General features: G+C 41.9%; 1 protein-coding gene across 4 annotated transcripts in view; it reads left to right on the top strand.

Moving 5' to 3' along the window:
- LOC143928076 (coagulation factor XIII B chain-like) overlaps positions 1-23611 on the top strand; it is a 1173165-nt gene that overhangs the window by 987493 nt on the left and 162061 nt on the right. For all 4 annotated transcript variants that reach the window (XM_077452688.1, XM_077452689.1, XM_077452690.1 and 1 more), the window contains one exon: positions 8542-8721. In XM_077452688.1, the coding sequence (XP_077308814.1) occupies positions 8542-8721 (180 nt within the window). The remainder of the gene's footprint in view (positions 1-8541; positions 8722-23611) is intronic.

Here is a 23611-nt window from a genome sequence, read left to right on the forward strand (position 1 = left end):
GGCCTCGGAGCAGCAAGATGGCGGTGGCCTAGGGGGTCCAGATGCTATCTCCCTCTGTAGATTACAGGCAGAATCTCTGGAAGATACTGCTGGGGTACTTAGATGGGTGTGCAGGCAGGTTTTTGGCACTGAGCTGGTTTTTAAACACCCAGATGGTGGCGGATTATACTCGGTAATCTGGAGCTCCCTGCAAAAAGGTCCACTGCCGCTCACATCCGGATACGCCCCGGATACTCTTTACTGTGTGATCAGCCATGTCCAATCATGGCTGATCAGTTTAAATAGGAAGAGCCAGTGATCGGCTTTTCCTCACTCGTGTCTGCGAGTAGAGAAGAGCCGATCGGCTGCTCCTCTGACAGTGGGGGTCTGTGCTGATCGATTTATCAGCGCAGCCCCCCCCCCCCCCCGAGGATGCCCACACTGGACCACCAGGGATACCAAGCACCAGATATGCCACCCTAGACCACCAGGGATACCAGTCAGTGCCCACAATGGATGCCAATCAGTGCCCACAATGGATGCCAATCAGTGCCCACAATGAGCATCACTGATTGGTATGCATTATTGTTTGGCACTGATTGGCATCCATCAGTACAATACTTTACCCTACAATGCCACCTATCAGTGCCCGTCCGTGTTGCCTATCAGTGCCCGTCCGTGCCGCCTATCAGTGCCCGTCCGTGCCGCCTATCAGTGCCAGTCCGTGCCGCCTATCAGTGCCAGTCCGTGCCGCCTATCAGTGCCAGTCCGTGCCGCTTATCAGTGCCAGTCCGTGCCGCCTATCAGTGCCAGTCCGTGCCGCCTATCAGTGCCAGTCCGTGCCGCCTATCAGTGCCCGTCCGGGCCGCCTATCAGTGCCCGTCCGGGCCGCCTATCAGTGCCCGTCCGTGCCGCCTATCAGTGCCAGTCCGGGCCGCCTATCAGTGCCAGTCCGGGCCGCCTATCAGTGCCAGTCCGGGCCGCCTATCAGTGCCAGTCCGGGCCGCCTATCAGTGCCAGTCCGGGCCGCCTATCAGTGCCAGTCCGGGCCGCCTATCCGTGCCAGTCCGTGCCGCCTATCAATGACCATCTGTGTTGCATATTAGTGCCGCATATCAGTGCCACATATCAGTGCTCATCAATGCCACCTCATCAGTGCCACTTCATTGGTGCCACCTCATCGTGCTCATCAGTGCCGCCTTATCAGTGCCGTCAGTGCCAGCAGTGCAGCCCCATCGGTGCCCATCAGTGAAGGAGAAAACTTACTTATTTACAAAGTTTTGTAACTGAAACAAAAAAAACATATTTTTTCAAAATGTTCTGTCTTTTTTTTATTCAGCAGAAAATAAAAATCCCAGAGGCGATCAAATACCACCAAAAGAAAGCTCTATTTGTGGGAACAAAATGATAAAAATTTAGTTAGGATACAGTATAGCATGACTACGCAATTGTCATTCAAAGTGCAATGGCGCTGAAAGCTGAAAATTGGTCTAGGCAGGAAGGTGTATAAGTGCCCTGGATTGAAGTAGTTAAAAGACAGCAGCTACACTTTTTGTAGCTGCTGACATTTAATAAACTGAAAAATGACTGGAATTCTGCTTTAAAGTGGTTGTAAAGGCACAAGGTTTTTCATCATCATGCATTCTATGCATGAAGGTAAAATAATCTTCGATGTGCAGTAGTCCCCCAGACCCCCCCTTATGGATCTGGATCCAGCAATGTCCATGGGATTCTTGTCTCTCCAGGGACTCGCATTCCTGATTGGCTTTTGGCAGCAGTGGTAGCCATTGGCTCCCGCTGCTGTCAATTACAGCCAATGAGCCAATCAGGAGGCAGAGGGGGCGGGCCGAGCTGCAGTTCTATTTGTAAATGGACACACATTGATTTTGCCATAGGGTGCTATACAGGTCTGGGGCAGTGGCCCATCGCTATGGAACCAAGTTCCCTCCAGGGGTATGGCCTCATAATGGATGAAACCTACACTTTATATCTAGTCCAGCATCATGAACAGGTAAGAAAGAGTGAAAGGGAGCCAACTACAAATGGCAGGTTTACATTCGCTCTGCTAAAGGCCCACACAACACTCAAACTTGATGAGTCCTTGCATCTAAGCAGGAACCAGCCTCAGCACCATTTTTTCATGTCCAATTTTAGCTCTATTTCTGCATCTACAGTATATTCCAATTTCTTGGACAGATTATGGCCTTTATTCAGCTATCTTTGTCCAGAGCTTACATATGGCATTCCTCTGCTCCTACTACAGTTTCTTTACCAGAGCTGAACCCTGATATGCCAGTTCTAGAGAATGCTGAATCAGAGGGGAATGAATAGAACATAGAGGCAGTGTAGAGGAAGCTGCAGAGGATTTTTCTCACCACCACTCTACAAGACTCTGGTCCAGCCGCACCTGGAGTATGCTGTCCAGTTCTGGGCACCAGTCCTCAGGAAGGATGTACTGGAAATGGAGCGAGTACAAAGGAGGACAATAAAGCTAATAAAGGGTCTGGAGGACATTATTTGTATAGAAAGGTTGTGAGCACTGAACGTATTCTCACTGGAGAAGAGACGCTTGAGAGGGGATGTCATTTCAATTTAAAAATACCATAATGGTGATCCCACAATAGGGATAAAACTTTTTTTGTAAAAAGGTAGTTCAACAAGACACGTGACCACTCATTTAAATTAGAAGAAAAGAGGTTTAATCTTAAACTACGTAAAGGGCTCTTTACTGTAAGAGCGGCAAAGATGTGGAATTCCCTTCCACAGGCTGTCTCAGCGGGGAGCATCGATAGTTTAAAAAAACTATTAGATAAACACCTGAACAACCGTAGCATACAGGGATATACATAATACTGACATATAATCACACACATAGGTTGGATTTGATGGAATTGTGTCTTTTTTTTTAACCTCACCTACTATGTAACTATGTAACCACTGTCACTCTATTGATGAGGGACCTTTACTCAACATGCGTGCTAATGTTGAAAAGCACTATTCAAAAAAAGTCTTGGCATTTTACAGATTTTATTCACCTCTGTCTCCCAATGTCTATTTGGGCACAAAGAGACCTACTAAGCCTGGTAAAAAATGTCCTGTTCATAAATAGAATGTGCAGTCTATGATGGTCAGGTCACTTCTGAAAGAATTTTCACTCCCCAAAATACTTTGAAAAAAGATTGGGACTTTGTATAACGCAATGGCTATGATAGTTCATATACCTCCATCCCTGGTATGTTTGAAAAAAGGAGATGGGTTGTGGGAATTTATATGATGCACATTACTAAGTTGAAGGAACCAATCCGTGTAAACATTGTTTATTGTTACAAAGGGCATACATACACATGTAAAATAGTAGAAAAATAAAAAATATATATATCACGATAGATATCATCTAAACAATTCATGATTATACATAATTATTCCAACATGATATACATAGTAATGGACCTTGGGTATGTAGACCAAAATTGTAAAGGTAACATATAGCATGATAGCAACAACATAACAATGAATTGATTCATTAAAATAAGCTATAGTAAAATACAGATATTGCACATGGACACTGACATAGCATCATAGGAAAGCTCTACGTCTTTCGTGGTTAAAATACCACTCATCAGGAGTAGATGCAGAGTTTGGGAGTATCTATAATAGAGTAGAAGTGCCAAAATGATACAATGGTAAAAAAGAGAGTATAAAACAAGAAAGAAAGGGGGGGAACTGCTACCACCGTCTCACTCAATGTCTCTTGATGCTAAACACTATTTCTTTTTCATCCACTTGGTTTACCTGCTATCGATTTTGGGAACTTTTCTTCAGATTATCAGTTGTGTAATTACTCTATTGTTAATTTATACATTTTTAAAAATATTCCTGGGAATTATTCACAGTATGAATTATTATATACAGTACTAAATATCCATACCACAGCTGATAACTGAAGAACCTTAATGCTTACTCATTGGTTACTGGGGACGCCTTCACCCTCAGGTGTTACCGCCCCAGCTCCCGGGGATGACGTCTTCTATAGTGCCTCCCACTATTGATATCAACATTTTTACCCATATAATACAGCTAGGGTAGAGTGTTTGGGATATTTTATGTTCCCACTCTTTCTTTCTTGTTTTATATTCTTCTTTTTTTTTTCTTTTTTTTTTTTACCATAATATCCTTTTGGCACTTCTACTCTATTATAGATACTCCCAAACTCTGCATCTGCTCCTGATGAGTGGTATTTTAACCACGAAACACATAGAGCTTTCCTATGATGCTACACCAGTGTCCACGTGCAATAACTGTATTTTACTATAGATTATTTTAATGAATCAATTCATTGTTATCATGCCTATATGTTACCGTTACAATTTTGGTCTACATTCCCAAGGTCCATTACTATGTATATCATGTTGGAATAATTGTGTATAATCATGAATTGTTTAAATGATATCTATAAAGACCTATTATTTTTTTTTCTACTATTTTACATGTGTATGTATACCCTTTATTGTTACAAACAATGTTTACACTGATTGGTTTGTTCAACTTAGCAGTGTGCCTCATATAAAGTCCCACAACCCCTCTCCCTTTTCCCCCAAAAAACTTTGCTGAACGCTGTCCATTGGAAAAAGGGTTTACAAAAAGTGGCAATCCCTGTGGTTGACCCTGCCATCTCTATGCTGGACAAACATCTCACTGTTTTACCTGAACATGTTCCACCATTTGTTGACAGAAAATGTGAGATGCTTTTTAACCTGGCAAGCCCAGCCCTCCACCCAGCTCTTGCTGCTATTTTTGCATGTCAAACTGCCGCTAATTGGACCCGGACTATGTACAACCAACATGACCCTCCTTCAGAATTAAGCTGTCGCAGAGCAATTACAAAAACTTCTATCTGCTCTTCTTTTCTGTGTATATGCCCTGTAACAGGCCATAAAACAAATATCGGGACTGAATCTCGTCTCCATTCACATAGTTGGCAGGGAAAGGAGAGACAGCAGCCCCCCCGATCCTACACCACAATAGCAATATGTGTTGCCAGAGTTTGACAATCAGCAGATAAAGATACTCCAAATACCTGGTGTTAGCGCTTCAATCATCCCGGCGCCATGATTGTTATGGTGTCAGGATGGTTGAATCGCATTATTTCTATTATTACATTGTAATATGAAATTAAATCATTCAACTCACCATAATGCAGAATCAGTGGGAGCCCTGAGCGCGTCACTAGCCACGTTGCCTGCAACCAGATGCCATCAGGTGTCCCAAGCGGAGTCTGTCCTTACATCAGGTGCCCCATCAGAGGTACCTTCCTCACACCTGTGTCCATCAGCGGAGCCCCTACTTTCATCTGGTGCCCCTCTGACATCCAGACTGGCCCCCGCATCCACAGACTGGCCCCCGCATCCACAGACTGGCCCCCACATACTCACTGCACGGACTCCCCCGACAGAACATTACATCCCCTGGCCACCAAGCGACAGCCGTCATTGGCGCACTGACTTTGAACTGTGGCGCCGCCCACTGCTTTTCACACACACTGGCAGCGGGGGTGGGCGGCGCCACAGGTTCTCTATTGAAGACCAGCTTCTGGTCTTCTTAAAAATGGTGGCTGGCGGAGACATTGTCTCCGCCGGCCGCGGACCTCTAGCGGTCGGCGGCAAAAAAAACGGGAAATTAAATTTCCCGGGACAAAATTAATTCGGAACAAATGTCCTAATCCCGGGAATGTCCCGGGAAATTCGGGACAGTTGGCAACTATGCATTCATATGTATTCTCTGTCTAAAAGTCTAGACAGCATATGCTGCCTGCAAGAGATGTATCGCAAACATGCCTTTTTAAGGAAGATGTCTATTTCACGAGGCACTGGAAGGAAATATGGTCTAAGCATAACAACCTTGTTGTGGTGAAAAATCTGCAGGCAAGAGATATGTTTGAGATGTCTCAGGCAGCTTCTGCTGTCTATGCCTTTTAGCCAGAGAATCCTGTAAGTAGCTCAGATACCAGGTGTTGGACTTTTGCATGGTATTGGGACAGCATGCTTCGTCTCCACTATCAGGAAGTGGAAAAACTGCACGGGGTTCCAGGCCACCCTGAAGTGAAACTTTCTACAACAGTTGACAGGTTCTGACAGATTATGTTGTCAGCTAACTGCTTCTAATGTTGGCTTTGTTATTTTGTTTAAACATACGATGGTACCCTCTAAATATCAGGACTTTTATGCAACAATATGTCCATGTAGCCCTAATAGGTAAAGTGAAATAAGTATTTAATTCTTTAATATGGGTGCACAATTTTATCTTCAAAAGTTTCCTGATGGTCTCTTCTACTTCTGCACATGTGTACCACAAGCTCAATTATATTATGGAAAATCAGTCCTTTCCAACAGTGAATGGGGTGGAATGCAGGAACCAATGGTGTGAAGAAAGGATTAAAAAGATTGCAGATTCCTGAACTGAAACTCAGAAGGGATTGTCTACTAAATGGGAACCCAAATATTCTATTTATTGTTATTAACAGTGGTTGTAGTGAAAAGATTCAAGTGTGCCCAAATATGAATTTGCAGCAAATTTCTGCTGCTGAAGTTCAGAATGAATTCAGTGTGGAAATTTTGGTGCACATCCATAATACCCTGTGCAGACACTGACCTTTGTAAACAGCCCCACAGCTACCAAGAATAGGTGGAATGGTTAGCTAGATAACTCAGCCTTTCACTATAAAAAGGTGATCTGAGAGCAGCCCTGGTGTCAGTGTGTTAGAGCTGCTTTATGGAGAGGACAAGGAGAGCTGACTGACAGCATAGGTAGAGATGAATTGCATATCACCCAACCTTTTGAGATGGGAACCAGGGACACCAATTAGCAAAAGTATGTTGGCTTAGGGCTCACCCCCTGCCACACCCCCTTAAAGGAGAATTATACAAAAAAAAAGATGATTAGTCAAACCCACAAGTACTTTCTATTTTACCACTACTATTCCTTTATACTTGCATTTGAAATTTACAAATGCATACATTAGAAATTGGATGATAAGTTTAGCACTGGGAAACATAAGTAGTGCACTATATAAATCGGACCAAAGTGAGGGACAAAGGAGGAGGAAAGTGAGACAGAGGGGCTTTATTCCAAATCAGGGATGGCCCCTCATAGTCAGGGACAGTTGGGAGCTATGGAATTGGGTGGATCAGTTAAACTGTGCTTCGGTGATTTGCAGGGATGGGGTACATTCTCTTTTTCACCCCCCCCCCCCCTTCCACAGGTCACTTATCCCAAGATCTGTAGCTATCCACTAAAGTCCCATTTAGAACCACCCTCTGTGTCGCCACACTAAGTTTAATTTCACTTGACTTCATTGCTTTTAAAAGTAAAATAAAGTGCAAAAACAGTATGATCTCAAAATACCTTGCACTATCGCCCACATTCCCCGCACACCCTCTCTGATACTAAAAATAAAAGTTTTGAAAATACATCCAAATGCCAAATTGGCCTAGATGTAGAGTCAGTGGTTTTGGGAATAGAAGTAGTATAGGGCTATCATCTCCACATACAGGTTCTATACAAAAAAAAGTAGTAGTAGGGCCATACACAGCTGAGGGCAGGCTTGTCTGCAATTCTTTGTCCAGAGTGTCTGACCAACCTAGTCTCGGCATTCAGATGAGTTAATTGGCTGACTAGATCATGAAGCCAGCATAATTTTTTTTTAATCTTTTCCCACACAGAACAGCATAGTGTGTATGTTTAACATTCAAAAGGCAATGTATTATATTGTATATATTATACTTCATGTCCATGGGCCATGAAGACCCCTTTCACACTGAGGCAGTTCTCAGGCATTTTAGTGCTAGAAATGGCTCCTGTAACGTGCCTGAAAACTGCCTCCTATTCATTGCAATGGGTGCTTTCAAAACCTGGGCGGTGTGCTTGCGGGACGTTAGAAAAATTCCTGCATCTCTGGGGCGGTTTGAGAGCGCTCCCAAAATACCCCTGCCCATTGCAAGGAATAGGCAGCGCTTCTGTAAGCACCTCAACATGGGAGTTTTTAACCCTGCTAGCGGCTGAAAAGCACCACTTAAACAGCTGCAAAGCGCAGCTAAAACGAGCTGCGCTTTACCGCAAACGCACGGGCAGCCTGGGTGTGAGAGGGCTCTTGGTTTTCATTCATGTAATTCATTATGACAGTTTTTCTTGTAGCTTCTGTTATCAACATTGGGCTCAGGCAGTAGATGAAAAAGATTTACAGGATAACAATTCTGCTCTAACAGGGAGGAAATAAAAAATAAACAAATCTCAAACAATCCATTAGTTGTAAGGCTACATTATTATAACAAGTCAAGAATTTGGAATTAGATTAATACAGATCTGCATTGGTAATTGGTTGATTTATTGTAGCAATTCTTCAGTCTGACTGTACCCTGCCTAGGAATCAGAAAGGACATGAACTGGGCTTTGAATAACTATCTTTATAATAATTACCAAATTATTGACTAATACATTGATTTAAAAAATTATATTTTGCTTTCCAGATTGTTGAACATATATACATTTTGTACTGAATTTCTCTAGGCTCCTGTGTTCTACAACAAGCAGAAATGGCTAATAATAATATTCATTACAACAAAAGAACTGAGATCGAAAATGGACAAACTATTCAATTTGAATGTGTGGAAGGAATGGCATCAGAAAATGACCTGCTAACAACATGTAGAAATGCACAAATAAATTACCCAAAATGTTCTGCTGGACGTAAGTTTCTTATACATTCATATTCTGTTTTCACCAGACAATCACTTTTTTTCTTAATTTATTGATATATTATTTCAATGCCCTTACATATCTAGTATGCTATAAAGTATCTTTTAAGATTTAAATATAGAAGAAATGTATTATCAGAGGGATTTTTAAAGGCACCCACACTACATTATACAATTTATATAGTAAATTAAAGTCAAAATAAAAACAAAACGCATAATACCATGATTAAACATATCCAATTATCATAGTGTACTTAATATATTTAGCATTTTTCAATTTTTTTTTTTTCATTTACAAACTTTTGTTGGGTTGTACAAAAAATAATATCAGTACAAAAGTACAGTATATAAAACAGTACAAAAGTAAACAAAGTACAGTATATAAAATAACATAGGAAAACAATGAGGTTGATGAAGCTATCAAAGCCTGGTAATAAGACTAAAACCCCTTTCACACTGAGGCATTTTCAAGCGCTTATGGGCTAAAAATAGCACCTGTAAAGCACCTGAAAAACACCTCCTCTGCAGTCCCAGTGTGAAAGCCTGAGTGCTTTCACACTGAAGAGCTGCGCTGGCAGGACGTTAAAAAAAAAAGAGTCCTGCAAGCAGCAACTTTGGGGCGGTTTTGGAATGTATACACAGCTCCTCCACTCTCCTCCACTGCTCCTGACCATTGAAATGAATGGGCACTGCTGCCAAAGCGCATGCAAATCGATTCAGCAGCGGTGCTACAGAGGAACATTTAACCCTTTATTCGGCCACTAGCGGGGGTTAAAAGTTTTGCTAAAACTAGCAGTGTTTTACCATCAATGCCTGCCCAGCTTGAAAGCAGCCAGAGTACATTCCTTCAAAATTATCATATTAGAATGACTTGGAAATAAAACATATTTACCAACTTATAAGGTGACACTGTGAAATAGGATGGTCTTAAACAGGTCAAGAGGTTTAACATTCTCCACTGATAAAGATACAGTAAGTGAATAAGTTAAATAAAAAAAAAAAGGGCAATATCAAAACCAACGGATGCAAATAGCAATCTACCCATTCCCCTAGATCCCCTATTCCAGCTACAATCAGATGGCCCTGACTTGTGGATATCGGGGAGATGGTGGAACACTGGAATGATTGGATCCTCAACATATAGGTATTCCAATGTCTTATGGGATAATACACCTATTCTTTCCCCCTCTACAAGACAGGGCGGAATAAAAAAATGACAGTGGGATTAGAAGACAAGGGAGAATAGGTGGTGGATTAACTTAATGGCTTCACAGCAATATCGCTCTCTAGTAAGCACCGCCACTACTCCTCCTTTGTCAGCCTCTTTAATGATTAACTGTTTAGAATCCTTTAGATGCTGTAAGGCTATACTTTCTTGTTCAGAAATGTTAGAGGCTTGAGAAGTTAGGGATTTTTTCTGCAGATTTAATAACTATTTATTTTCTTACATCAGGGGACAAAGAGCCATAGTAATAACTATGTGGGTTATATCGGCCTATCAGGTGCTGGACACTGGCACGCCCCTTAAGGCGTGAACTTCCCCCATATAACCCCTCCCACTACTGGGAGTCCTCAGTTTTTTTGCCAGTGTCTAAGGTGTTGGGCAGGTGTAAGGATGTGTGTACTGAGCTGCACCGCCAGTAATCCTTTGATGAGAGCCAGCCATCCTGACCGGATCCATTCTGATGTCTCCATAATGTACTAAATGAATGGTACCTGGGCCTCATCATCGGAAGACACAAGGTTTTGCTTGCAAATGCTTTAAGAGCTGGTAAGGATTGTGGGATAAGGTAGGGCAGATTTTCTCAGAAATTTCTCCTTCCATGTATTGTGTTGTCATGTCTATGTGTCACCACTGGAGGCTGTATTGAGCACTCACCATTCTGACGCTGGAAACAGCAGAAGCTCTACTCTCCTCTCAGTTCATGCCAGCTCAGACCCTCAGGTATGAATGGGGGTCTGATCACTTCCTGGGCCCCCAGATTGACGATTTTGATCTATTTGAATGCCAGCCAGCTGCCTCTTTTTCTTTATTAAAAAAAATATATATATTTTTTGGCAAGTCTCGGCCGCTCGCCAAGTGGAGGATTTATCCCCCCCCGTCGCCGCCCGCCATGATGCCGGTGCTTACACGGGAGATTCACTTCCCTGTTTGAAAGAGGAAGGGGGGCTCCGTTTTCACGTGGGGGCATGGCTAAACGGCGTCAGACACCGGCCACACGTGCAGGAAGTAGTTTAGTGCTCAGCATGAGAAGCTGCTGCCTGGCGGCGGAAGGACAGAGCAAAGTGGTTGCTGGTCAGGTTTGGTGACACAGGCATTTCCCTTTTGACAACATTGTAGTGTAATGCTAGGATTAATAGCAGTTATTGTACTGTACTATAGCCTAGCAAGTGAAACATTCTTTTGCTGGTACTGCCTCTGCTTTGTACTGTAAGCTATGAGTGACAAAGGGACCAGGAACTCCTCTAGGGGGTTAATGGTATACAACAAACTAAAAACCCTTCCAAAAGAATGTTTTCCTCTCCTGAGAGGTAAAAAGAAAAATACGGCCAGTCAGATGAGCCTTCAAGGGTAGAACACTTCTGTCCCTGTGTATTTCATACAAACAGTTTTTTTTCTTCTAACATTTAAAAGATTATTGCTATGATGTCTCTCCATAGTAGAACTAAACATAGCAGATTCCCATCTAGTCCTCTGGGCCATTTTGTTGAGATGCAGGAGGCTGGGGATCAGGTAGATCTTACCAAATATTGGAAGATACTTATTTTTCCTCTTCGGAAGAACCTAACAAGGAGGGAGTAGCCGCACAAGTCAGGTGTTTGTTTACTCCCTTACTTAACACTTTTGTTGCCTGCAGCACAGGCTCTTGAGGTATCTACCTCTAATAGGGTTCATTTGAACCTGCCCCACCTGGGGATGTTTTTCTTATTCATGCATAGCTATGCATTCTGTATGTTAGCATTTCTATGAAAGAAATGGGGGTTTCCAGCTATTAAGGCTGCAATCACCTCAGTGAGCAGAGTCTCACATGTCCAGTAGATAATGCACTGATGTTAAAGGATCCAGCAAGTTAAGGTTGGATTTTCCTTTTAAAGACAAGATGTCTTTTGCTGTTCTGGCTGCAATAGGAGTAGCTCAGTCCATTAAGCCTTTAACGTCTGCTCCACTATTTACTCGATCGTTTAAGCCCTATGGCTTATACTTGGACTAGTGCATTCTTGCAGAGGTCCTTGGCTGAAATATTGATCAGCTGAAGCACCAGGTGAAAACCCTTAGCCAGTCTGTGTCTCTTCCTGGGCTACGACTATTTGGAGTGGATAAGTACACCCAAAAGGGGTAAAGTTCTCTTTACCAGTAAAAGGAGGTTCAAACAGTTCTCTTTTAAACATGCAGCCTCTCCTATGCCTAGGGTATCTGCTTTTAGGTAATCTCGACGGTCTCAATCGCCATGTTCAGGAGAAAGTTCCCAGGGGCAGCACCAGGATCTTGGGGCAAAAAGCCCATAAAGCAGAATGCTAAGGCCTTCTCATGAAAGAGCAGGGGGATTTCTGCAATTTTTTTTTTCTCTCTAGGTTACATCTAGAGTTTCAAGAGCCCGGATGGCACCAGTCGGCTTTCGATCTGAGGGTCCGGGGTTCGGGTCATGTTTGGGTGCTGCCTGTGGGGTCCTTGGGGTTGCTTTTGCGGCAGTCTTTATGCAAGAGTTTGTCTCCTCAGATAATGCTCCTAAGGCTGCAGGAAAAAAAAGAGAGATGTCTCTCTTTCTGGTCTCTGGATCAGCTGTTATCCCAGTCAGTGATATCAGAGATTCCCTTAGTGGAACAGTTTTTTTTTTTTTTTTTGGTTCAAACCTTTTAATGTCCCAGAGCCAAACAGAGAGGTAAGACCCATTCTTGATCTCGGAGATCTGAATCGGCACTTAAACATCCAATCCTTTCATAATTCATTCAGCTGTGTCCATCCTGCAAGGAGGGGAGTTGCATATCTCCACGTGCCAAAGTTTCCCGCTTACCAAGAATTTCTGCGGTTTGAAATATAAAATTTTAAGGGCTCAAGGCATAGCGGTCCTAGCCTATTAGAAGATTTACTTTTAATAGATCATTCAGTCTCGGGTCTAAAACCAGAGTCTGATCTCAGCTGTAGATATCTGAAATCTCTAGTTTGGATTCTCAGCCTAGGAAGATGCTCCTTAAAACTATCAAGGAGGTTACTTGGGGGCTGGTTATAGATACCATACAGAAGAAGTTATTCTTACCCGAGACGAGAATCCGTTCCATTGTAGGACTAATTCAACTTGTCAGGATAAAGGAAAATTCCTTCATTTGCCTGCAGGAGATTTTTAGAGGAAATGGTAGCCTCCTTCAGGGTCGTCCCTTACGCGCAGTTTTATTCAAAGACTACTTCAAGACACCATCCTCTTGGTCTGGAATAAAGAGGATTCAGGCCTTGTTTCCAATACGCTTGGCTCCCGACCTAGCTCAGAGCCTAAATTGGTGGTGGTTATCCAGCGGGAGGGAAAATCTTTATCCTGCAAGGTGTTAACCACAGATGGCAGCCTTCTAGGCTGGGGAGCAGCCCTGAAAGAAGATTCTGTCCAGGAGAGATGGTCCAGGTTAGAGGACCTTGCCTATCAACTTTGTTGGACATTTCAGGCAGTACATCTGGCCATAGAATCTTGGCGGTCAGATTACAGGACTGTCCTGACAGGGTTCACCAGGGGAGGCAAGAGAAGTCATGTAGCCCAAAAAGAGGTGAATAATGTTCTAGCTTTGGCAGAACACAACACTCCTTGCCTGTTGGCAATTCTAATTTTTCAGGCGTACTACTTGAGACGCCAACAATTATTTCAGGGAGAATGATCTCTTCACCCGACATCTTCCTAGCATATGTCAGATGGGGTACTCCAGACATGAACCTATTTGCATCCAGATTCATTACGAAGGTCAACAACTTTATGTCGAACAAGGGGTCCGCTAGCAGTCGGAACAGACGCATTAGTCTTCCCAGGGGATCAGTTTTTCACTGATCTATGCATTTCCTCCAGTTCTGCTACTTCCACGCCTTCTCCGCAGGATTAAGCAGGAATAAAAGGGAGGTGATTCTGGTACCCCCAGCCGGGTCCCAGAAGATCTTAATTTATCGAGATCATAAAGATGGCAGTAGGAGTCCTTTGGACTCTGTCATTATAGCCAGACCTTCTTGCACAAGGTCCGGTATTTGATCCTACTTTACGGACAAGGAGTTTAACAGGTTTGACTGTTGAATCCCAATCTATAAAAAAAATCATGGGTGATCTCCTTCAGTAGTGTTAACTTTGACTAAGCCCAGGAAGCCCGCTTCCAGAATCACTTACTATAGAATCTGGAAGGCATAGGTTTCTTGGTATAGATCCAGGGGTTGGCACCCCAGGAAGTATGTCAATAGGCAGGATTCCTGCATATGGGATCTGAAATTAAGCTGGCCAAGAGCCAGATACAGGTCATGTCAATGTCTTTTCCTATGGCCTCTTGCTTCCCACTCTTGGTGCGTAGCTTTTTCAGGGGGTAACATGGTTTATTCCCCCTATCAAGGCACCTCTAAATCCTTAGTGTTTAAAATTGGTCTCATCGGCTTTGTTAAATCAGCCATTTGAACCTTACGAGAAATTCTCTTGGTTCTTTGACAAGAAAGATAATCTTTTTTGCTTGCCATTTCTTCTTCTATTGGAACTACCTGCTCTGTCTTGTAAGAGCTCTATTTCATCATGCATAAGGATGAGGTGGTTTTATGTCCTCATCCTGAATTCTTACCAAAAGTGGTGATAGGTTTAATTTAAACCAAGATATTATTGTTCCTTTTTTTCCCCACAGCATTAATCTAGGGAAGAGAGAGCACTAAATTCTCTTGATGTAGTAAGAGTGATCAGAGTTTATTTAAAGGTGACCGCTCAGGTTTGCAAAACACAGGTTTTGTTTGTACTGCTGGAGGGTCTAAGATGTGGACAGGCAGCGTCAAGATCCACTATTTCCAAGTGGATTTGTCAAGTGATTGGTCAAGCTTCAGCTTAAAGAACAAAATTCTTCCTTCTCAGATTAAGATCACACTCATCCAGGGCAATTAGTGTCTCTTGGGTGGTGCATCATCAGGCCTCTATGGCTCAGATCTGTAAGACCACAACTTGGTCTTCGGTTCAGACATTTATCCGATTATTATTATTTTTTTTTTTTTAATCGATATTAAAGATCATGAGGATATTGCCCTTGGGCACAGCATACACTGCAGATTGCAGTCCTCTGGCCTCCTGTTTTTTTTTTTTGGTCTGTCTCCCCCCCCTCTTCAGTTTCCATTGCTATGGGACATCCCACATAGTTATTGCTATGGCTCTGTGTCCCCTTATGTAAGAAAAGAAAATAGAATTTTTATAACAGCTTACCTGTAAAATCTTTTTCTTTGATGTACATCAGGGGACACAGAGGTCCCTCCCTCCTTCTTGTACACTTTCATTGCTTGGCTACAAAACTGAGGACTCCCAGTAGTGGGAGGGGTTATATGGGGGAAGTTATAACCCACATAGTTATTATGGATTTTACAGGTAAGCTGTTATAAAAATCCTATTTTTTCAACAATGGCCAGAAAATCATCCACAATAGAATTCCTAGTCTGTATAGGATAAAAAAAAAGTATCGCCTTTAGATAATGCACTATGTGGAATGCCAAGAGGCCAATTTGTGACTCTGACTCCACTTGTTCTAAACACAGTTCAGCACTTAAATCTAGAAAATTGTACGAGTTAAAAGTAATATCCAAATCAACAAAAAAAGCATTGCTTACAGTCTGTGGGTTTTCTTCTTGTTCACCTTCATCCTTATCAAAGTGTTTCTGTAACAAAAGATTTCTAACGAGTGTATGGCAGGTCAGGCTGTGTTTGTGGGAGGAGTCAGACTGCATAAAGCCTTTACTCCATTCCTCCTCTCCTGTCAACGTTTTGCTCACGTGCACGATCAATGGGTGTAATTTCCGAGTGACATTCTGATGTCACGTCCAGGTTTTGGATCAAGAGGGAGGTTGTGTGGGGGCTTTCTTTGCTTCTCCCCACTCTTGTTCAGGGCAATGGAATCTTCAGTGCCTTGCAGCAGTATTGCGGGAGGTCTTGTGTGCTAGGGGCGCAGGTAAGGGCGAGATGCTTCTCCCCACTGATTTTCACTTTGCTCAGGAGGTTTTGTAAAGAAGCTGTGCTAATGCTAGAGTTACTGCCCCTGACTAGCATTAGTCTTAGTGAGGTTGTTGTGCATGTATTTCAGGGTTAGCTGGGGGGTCTAGCATTAGGGCTTGTGTTCAGGGTCTAAAGTCTGTGACCCCTCAAAGCACCTTGTCCCCATGTTGATGCGGAGAAGGGCCTCATCCCCACAACCCTGGCCGGTGGTTGTGGGGGTCTGTGGGCGGGGGGCTTATCAGAATCTGGAAGCACCCTTAAACAAGGGGACCCCCAGATCCCGGCCCCCCGTTTGAAATGATAAGGGGGTACAAAAGTACCCCTACCATTTCACAAAGAAAGTGTAAAAAATAGTTAAATAAGACCAACACACTTTTGAAAAATTCCTTTATTAAAAGTAAAAAAAAATAAAAAGATTCCAGTGGTGGTAATCCACTCTTGCTATCCAGCGACGGACGATCATCTCTCCGGGGTCCAGTGATGGCTCATCTGAATCAGCGCAGCGAATCCATCCATCTTCTGTCTCCACGGAGGAGACACTGCCGGGATTCCGGCAGCCTGACGTTTGTTATATGCAGAGGGCGGGGCCACCTGTCACCTGACCCTGCCCCCCTCTGACGAAGGGGAAACCCCGGCTTCCCCGTGACATATGGGTGACCCTGCACCCCTCTGATGTAACACATGCAGGTTTCCGTTACATATATATATGTATTGAGGTGAGAGATCACTCTGTATATAGGTGATTTCGCACTTCTTAGATATTACACACAATTGTGTTTTGCATGTGTATGGAAGCACAGTGTTTTGCTATATTTGCACATTAATTTATGTATTGATTATAATTAGTCATTTATGTCACTTGATAGGCATTTTATTTTAAAAAGGTAGCGCTACATACTTTTTTATATATTTGATTAGCTAGTGTGGAGAGCATTATTTATGTTAGCAGCTTCCTTTAATATTTTATTTATTATTAGAGTAGGTAGATTTAAGATTTATTTTGGGGTTGTGCGCACTAGTGTCTTATTTGTAATGTCCTTCCCAGACCTCCAAAACAAATTTGAAAGTCCACAACAGTCTCTTTTTTTACATATCTCCAATTTAAACATTATTTTTGCTCCATATCTCCTGCCATGGCCTTGGAAAAACCGAATGCCTTTGAGGTTCTATGTACCCATGGTCCTCATCAGAGAGGTCTCATATCCTCTATATACAGGATTCTTCATGACTCATTACCATCAACATTGGAGTCTCACCTCTATATGCGGAGATGGGCCAAGATTCTACCCACTCCTATATCTCTCCCTCAATGGCAGGGGATCTGGACTTCCATATCCAAAGCCTCGAGATGCGTGGAGAAGAGAGAGACAGCCTACAAGGTGTTGATGTTCTGGTACAAAACTCCTGAAGTTTTACATAAATATGATCCCACACTATCCCGACTATGCTGGAGATGCCTACAAGATGTGGGCACGCATTACCATATCTTTTGGGATTGCCCATTGATCACACCCTTGTGGTCTATGGTTCAATCCCTGCTCCAATCAGTATTAGAGAGAGATATTCCGCTGAATCCAACAAACTACTCACTGGGCCTTCCGGTCCCGGGTATCCCTAAATATGCTAAAAAACTGATTGGCCTTTATACTTCTAGCTGCCAAAAGAGTAATACCTGCCAATTGGCTATCTCCTATACCTCCAACACAAGCTCAAGTAGTCTCAACGTGACGTATGGGTGACCCCGCCCCCCTCTGATGTAACGGAAACCTGCCTGTGTTACATCAGAAGGGTGCGGGGTCACACATACGTCACAGGGAAGCCCGGGTTTCCCCTTGCGCCAGAGGGGGGTGGGGTCAGGTGACGGGTGGCCCCGCCCTCCATATATAAGAAACGTCAGGCCGCTGGATTCCCTGCAGTGTCTCCTGTGTGGAGACAGAAGGATGGATTCGCTGCGCTGATTCAGATCAGCCATCGCTGGAGAGATGACCGTCCATCGCTGGATAGGAAGAGTGGATTACCACCGCTGGAATCTTTTATTTATTTTTATTTTTTTAATAAAGGAATTTTTCAAAAGTGTGTTTGTCTTATTTAACTATTTTTTACACTTTCTTTGTGAAATGGTAGGGGTACTTTTGTACCCCCTTACCATTTCAAACGGGGGGGGGGCCGGGATCTGGGGGTCCCCTTGTTAAAGATTTCAGATTCTGATAAGCCCCCTGCCTGCAGACCCCCACAACCACCGGCCAGGGTTGTGGGGATGAGGCCCTTGTCCTCATCAACATGGGGACAAGGTGCTTTCAGGGGTCACAGACCCCAAAGCATCCTCCCCAATGTTGAGGGCATATGGCCTGGTACGGTTCAGGAGGGAGGGGGGGCCGCTCTCTCGTCCCCCCTCTTTTCCTGCAGCCTACCAGCCTGCCAGATTTTTAGGGGGACCCCCACGTCAATTTTTTTTTAAATTTGACGTGGGGTTCCCCTTAATATCCATACCAGACCTGAAGGGCCTGGTAATTGAATTTGGGGAACCCCCACGCTTATTTATTTATTTTTATCAATGACTTTCAATGAGTGTTCTCTGTATTACGGAGCCGACAATTCATAATAGCTGCGAGTGATTTTAAAGGACTTTTTTTCCTGCATAAATGACACTTTGTGCAGGGACAGTTCTAAGCACCAGAAAAATGAGCCCCTTCACAGGCATAGTATAGACACCCCCCCTACGAAATTTAAAGGAATATTACACTTTTATTGTTTCACTTTAATCATTAAAATCACTGCTCCCGAAAAAAAAACTTTTTAAAACTTTTTTTTGCATTGATACCTGTCCCCTTTTTAGGACAGTAACTTGCAAATTAGTCTTTAAAATGAGCACTTTAGATTTTGAACGTTGGAGTCCCATAGACTTTAATAGGGTTCTAAAGTATGCTATATACTAGCTCCGTCGAATCTTCTTTATACATTCGACAGACACCATAAGCCTTCAAAGACAGATTCGAGCGTAATTCATGTGGATTTTCGGACTAATGCAATTTTTGAACGAAAAACGAAATAAATAAAAACAAATTTTGGGAGTAAATAAATTAAGTTTTCGGACGAAAACGAAATTCCGAAACAAAATATTTTACTCTGCACATGTCTAGTATTCGTAGCTATTATATGAAAAAGTAAGTAAAAAGAAAAAAGAAAAGAAGAGTAGAAGAAGATAAGAAGAGAGAGTGAGTGAAAGAAAAGAAGATAAGAAAAGTTTCTCCTGGTATTGGTCCAGCCCCCGCCCCAGAAGCACCTAGAAGTAAAAAAGATAATAGTAAAAGGATGTAAGGAGTATCAATTAGGCATCAACAATGATAGATCAAAGTTTGTAGATAGAAGGTGCTTAACCCATGGTTGCCAGATTTTTATGTATTTTTTCTTATTATCCTCAATAGATGACATTTTATTAAAGATAAGAGCCCTATTCATTCGATGTTTAGCTTCGGCCACAACCAACGTCTGGGATTTCCATGCCTTGGCTATGGTTTGTTTAGCTGCAGTTGTGAGATGTACTAGTAATTGAAATTGAGTCCGGGTAAGTCCAGGAGGCTTAAGATTTAGAAGTGCTATGGCCGGGTCTGGAGATATTGGAGTTTCCAAGGCTTTAGAAGCCATATCAAAAAATTTTATCCAGAAGGTTTGAACAATTGGGCATTGCCACCAAATGTGAAAGTGGGTACCTGATGACGAGCATCCTCAAAAACATGTTGTTGGGTAAGAGTGGATAAATTTAGCTATTCTGGCTGGCACCAAATACTAACGAGCTAGGACTTTAAAATTGGTTTCTATTGGTTAGCAATTTGGAGAGGAGTTTTTTTGTGGCTAACCATATACTGTTCCATTCATGTTTACTAAATGTTCTATTCAAATCGAGTGACCATTTCATAGTGTAGGAAGGTAGAGTGCCAATAAGAATAGAGTTAAGCTGTTTATATAAAAAAGAAATCAGTCCTCTAGTATGAGGGTCACTTTTGCAAATTCTTTCAAATTGTGATAATTGATTAAGTATTGACCCCGTTTTGATAAGCGGTGTATAAAAATTTTTGATTTGTAAATAGCGGAAAAGCTCAGTGTTGGGGAGCTTATAAATCTCACATAGAGTGGGGAAAGTATGAATAGAGTTGGTGGATACTAAATTGTGAAAACTAACCAAATTTTTTGAAGACCAGGCTATAAATGATTTTGGAAATTTCCAGGCAGGATAGAAAGCAGGGTTCTTAATGAAGGAGAGGAGGGGATTATGTGGGGATTGAAGTTTAAGAGAACTTCTGAATTTGTCCCATATAAGAAGGGAATGCTTGGTTATGGGGTTGGAGATATCAGTTCTATCTTTGGGGGCTTATCATAACAGGTTAGACACAGAAATGGGGTCAATGTCAATAGATTCAATAGCAACCCATAATGGAGATTCAATGCTCGTATGATATTTAGGTAATTGCGATAGTTGCGCTGCATAATAGTATGAAGAGAAGTTAGGTAATCCTGATGCACTACTAAGTTTATCCAAAAAGAGTGTTGACTTTGGAATACATGGCTTAGTTTCACCCCATATAAAGGACATGACTGTTATAAAAGTCTTTGAAAGTAGGACGGTAATGAAATAGGAAGTACCCTAAATAGGTATAAACATTTTGGTAAGACATTTTTATGGCATTAATCCTCCCTAGCCAAGATAAGGGGAGAGAGGACCATTGTTTCATTAAGCCTGTAGTATATTTTAATAATGGTAGATAATTTGTTGTAAACAGATTTGAAAATGAGGATGTGAGTTGTATTCCTAGGTATGGAAAGAATTGTGTTACCCAATTAAATGGTAGTGAAGTTTGGGCTTGCTGTAGTTCATCTTGTGACAGGGAAACATTAAGTGCATTAGATTTCTGAGGGTTAATGTGGAGTCCTGAGATATGGGCAAATTTATCTAAAATGTCGAGAAGATTAGGAGCAGAAATATGAGGATGGGTTAAGAAGATTAGTATATCGTCTGTGAAGACATATTTTATGCTGATGTCCACCTAATTCCACTCCTTTGATATTGGGATTATTTCTAATTAAATGAGCCAAGGGTTCGATAAGTAGGGCAAAAAGTAAAGGGGATAATGGACAACCCTGTCTGGTCCCTCTTCTAATTTCTATCATGTTTGATTTGTAACCCATATACAGTATTTAATGTATGCCCTCGGATTGTTGTATAAGGAAGAGACCCAAGATAAATAAATATTACCGAAACCCCATTTTTTGAGAATAAACTGCATATATGGCCAGGTTACCGAATCAAATGCTTTCTTTATGTCTAAAGATAGGAGGCAGGTTGGAATATGCCTTGTTTTATCTGCATGTGTTAATAAAAGCGCTCTTCTAATATTGTCTCCCGCCTGACACATGGGCATGAAGCCTGTTTGGTCATGGTGTATGAGTTTACCAATGATGGAGTTTAGTCTATTTGCTAGAATTTTCGCTAGTATTTTAATATCCAGATTTAATAGGGATATAGGGCGGTAGTTAGACCAGGAGGTGGTATCCGTTTTAAGTTTAGGAAGCATAGATATAAAGGAGGTTAATGATTCAAGTCTAAAGGAGTGTCCATCTAGTAAAGAATTAAAGGCTCTAGTCAATATAGGTGTTTAGATGGGCATAAATTGTTTAAAATATGATGCCGAAAACCCATCAGGACCCGGTCTTTTATGAGGTTTCAATGATTTAATAGCATTTTGGACTTCTAATGGAGTGATGGTGTTTTCGAGAAAGGTAATTTGTTCGTGTTCTAGTGTGGGAAGTTTAATATCAGAGAATAGGGTACCTGCTTTAAACTTATCAAACTGTAAAGCAGGGGAATAAAGTTTAGCTAATTTTGAATGAAAAATTTCCAATATTTTCTTTGGATTGCTAGTATATGCATCTCGGGATGTTTTAAATCTAATTGACGAGTATGGGTGGTCAATTGCCTTTAGGTTACGTGCCATAGGAGTGTCTGGCTTATTAGCTTTAAGATATCGGAAATGTTGTCTGCGTAAAAGTTTATCTGCTGAATCAGTCAAAAAGAGGTCAAGCTCCAATAGAGCTCTCTCTAGTTTAGTATTGTTGCTGGCTTTCGGGGTAGATTGAAAGTCTGCATGGCATTTATTAAAGTTAGCTTCCAACTTTGCAAACTTAAGTTTACTTTCCCTCTTTTGGGCAGTCGCTTGCTGTATCAACTTACCCCGAATTACAGCCTTGTGGGCTTCCCACAATGTAAGGGCAGAAATGTCTTCCATATCATTAAAAGAGAGGTATTCTTTCAGAGCTGTTTCATTTTCTAAGCAATGTGATGGGTGAGATAGCATAGTATCATTAATACACCAAGTCACATCATGCGACCTGGGGATTGGAGAGGCTAGAGTAGTCATAACTGCACAATGGTCTGTCCATGTGTAAGGAATGATATTGGAAGATATCATCTCAGGTAGCATGCTTAATGGGGTAAGAATGTGGTCTATTCTAGAAAAAGACTTGTGTGGATGAGAATAGTGTGTAAAATTCTTACTAGTCGGATGAATTTCCCGCCATGTGTCTGCTAGATCATGTGCCGTAAGCAGATGTTGAAAAGTTTGTTTTTGGGTATTTGAATTAGGGACTGATGGGGATTTATCCAGGAAAAATAGTGGTATTGGAATCGCCACATAACACAACAGTTCCAATTTTGAGCTTCCACCACCTGGAAAAGGTGGCATAAAAAAGCTTCCGGATGTCTATTGGGAGCATAGTAAGATACAAATGTAATTGCAGTATCAGTGATTAGACCTGTAATTAAAATATATCTACCCTCGGGGTCACAAAGTTTTGAAGTAAGTGAAAACGGCGTAGAGCGGTGGAAACCTATAAGGGTCCCATGTTGTTTGGTTGTGGCTGAGGCTGTAAAATTGAGGGTATGAGGCAGAAATTTGGGAGAAGCTTTATCAATAAAATGAGTCTCCTGAAGACAAATATGGGCCTTTTTAGTGGCAAAAGAACGCATTGCTTTGGTGCGCTTTTGCGTAATGTTGAAGCCTTGTACATTCAAGGATAAGATGTTTATGGGGGCCACAGTAAATTCAAGAAAAAATCCTTAAATAAGGAGCGTAACCTGAGGCGAGTGTGAGAACCTCCACCAGGAAAGAAAGAAAGGACGAAGAGAGAAAATAGGAGGAGAGAGTATAAAAGTATAGAGAAACCCTAAAATATGTCAGTAATATTCATAAATGACAATGGATAAATAGGGTATAGGAACATCTTAGGGGAATATCAAGGAGACCCCGAGATGTTCCATAGTCACTCTCAGGAACCCGCATAACAGTAGCAGGGGTTTGAGGGTGTTAAGGGGGCAGCAAGAGATTCCCTGGGGATAGACGCCACCGGAGGTCATATATAAACCATATAACTAAACATTTGATAACTGCGACTGTAAATATAGTTGTAAAAAGTAATTACTTCAGAATTGTTGCATATAAGGAGCCACCTTGCTAAATATAAGTTTAAAAATAAATAAAGTACTGACGAATATGACAGTGTCAGAAACAATGTAGCCTGGTTTTAGAAAAACAATGGTAATGGTAACAAAGGACTATTTAAATTAAAGACAATAATGCATAAATGAGTAAACCAAAAACTATTGTTGTTGTATATAATGTACTAATCTTCCATTGA

Source organism: Lithobates pipiens, unplaced genomic scaffold (genome assembly GCF_037356315.1).
Source record: "Lithobates pipiens isolate NorthernLeopardFrog02 unplaced genomic scaffold, aLitPip1_a1.2 Scaffold_23, whole genome shotgun sequence".
NCBI classification, from domain to species: Eukaryota; Metazoa; Chordata; class Amphibia; order Anura; family Ranidae; genus Lithobates; species Lithobates pipiens.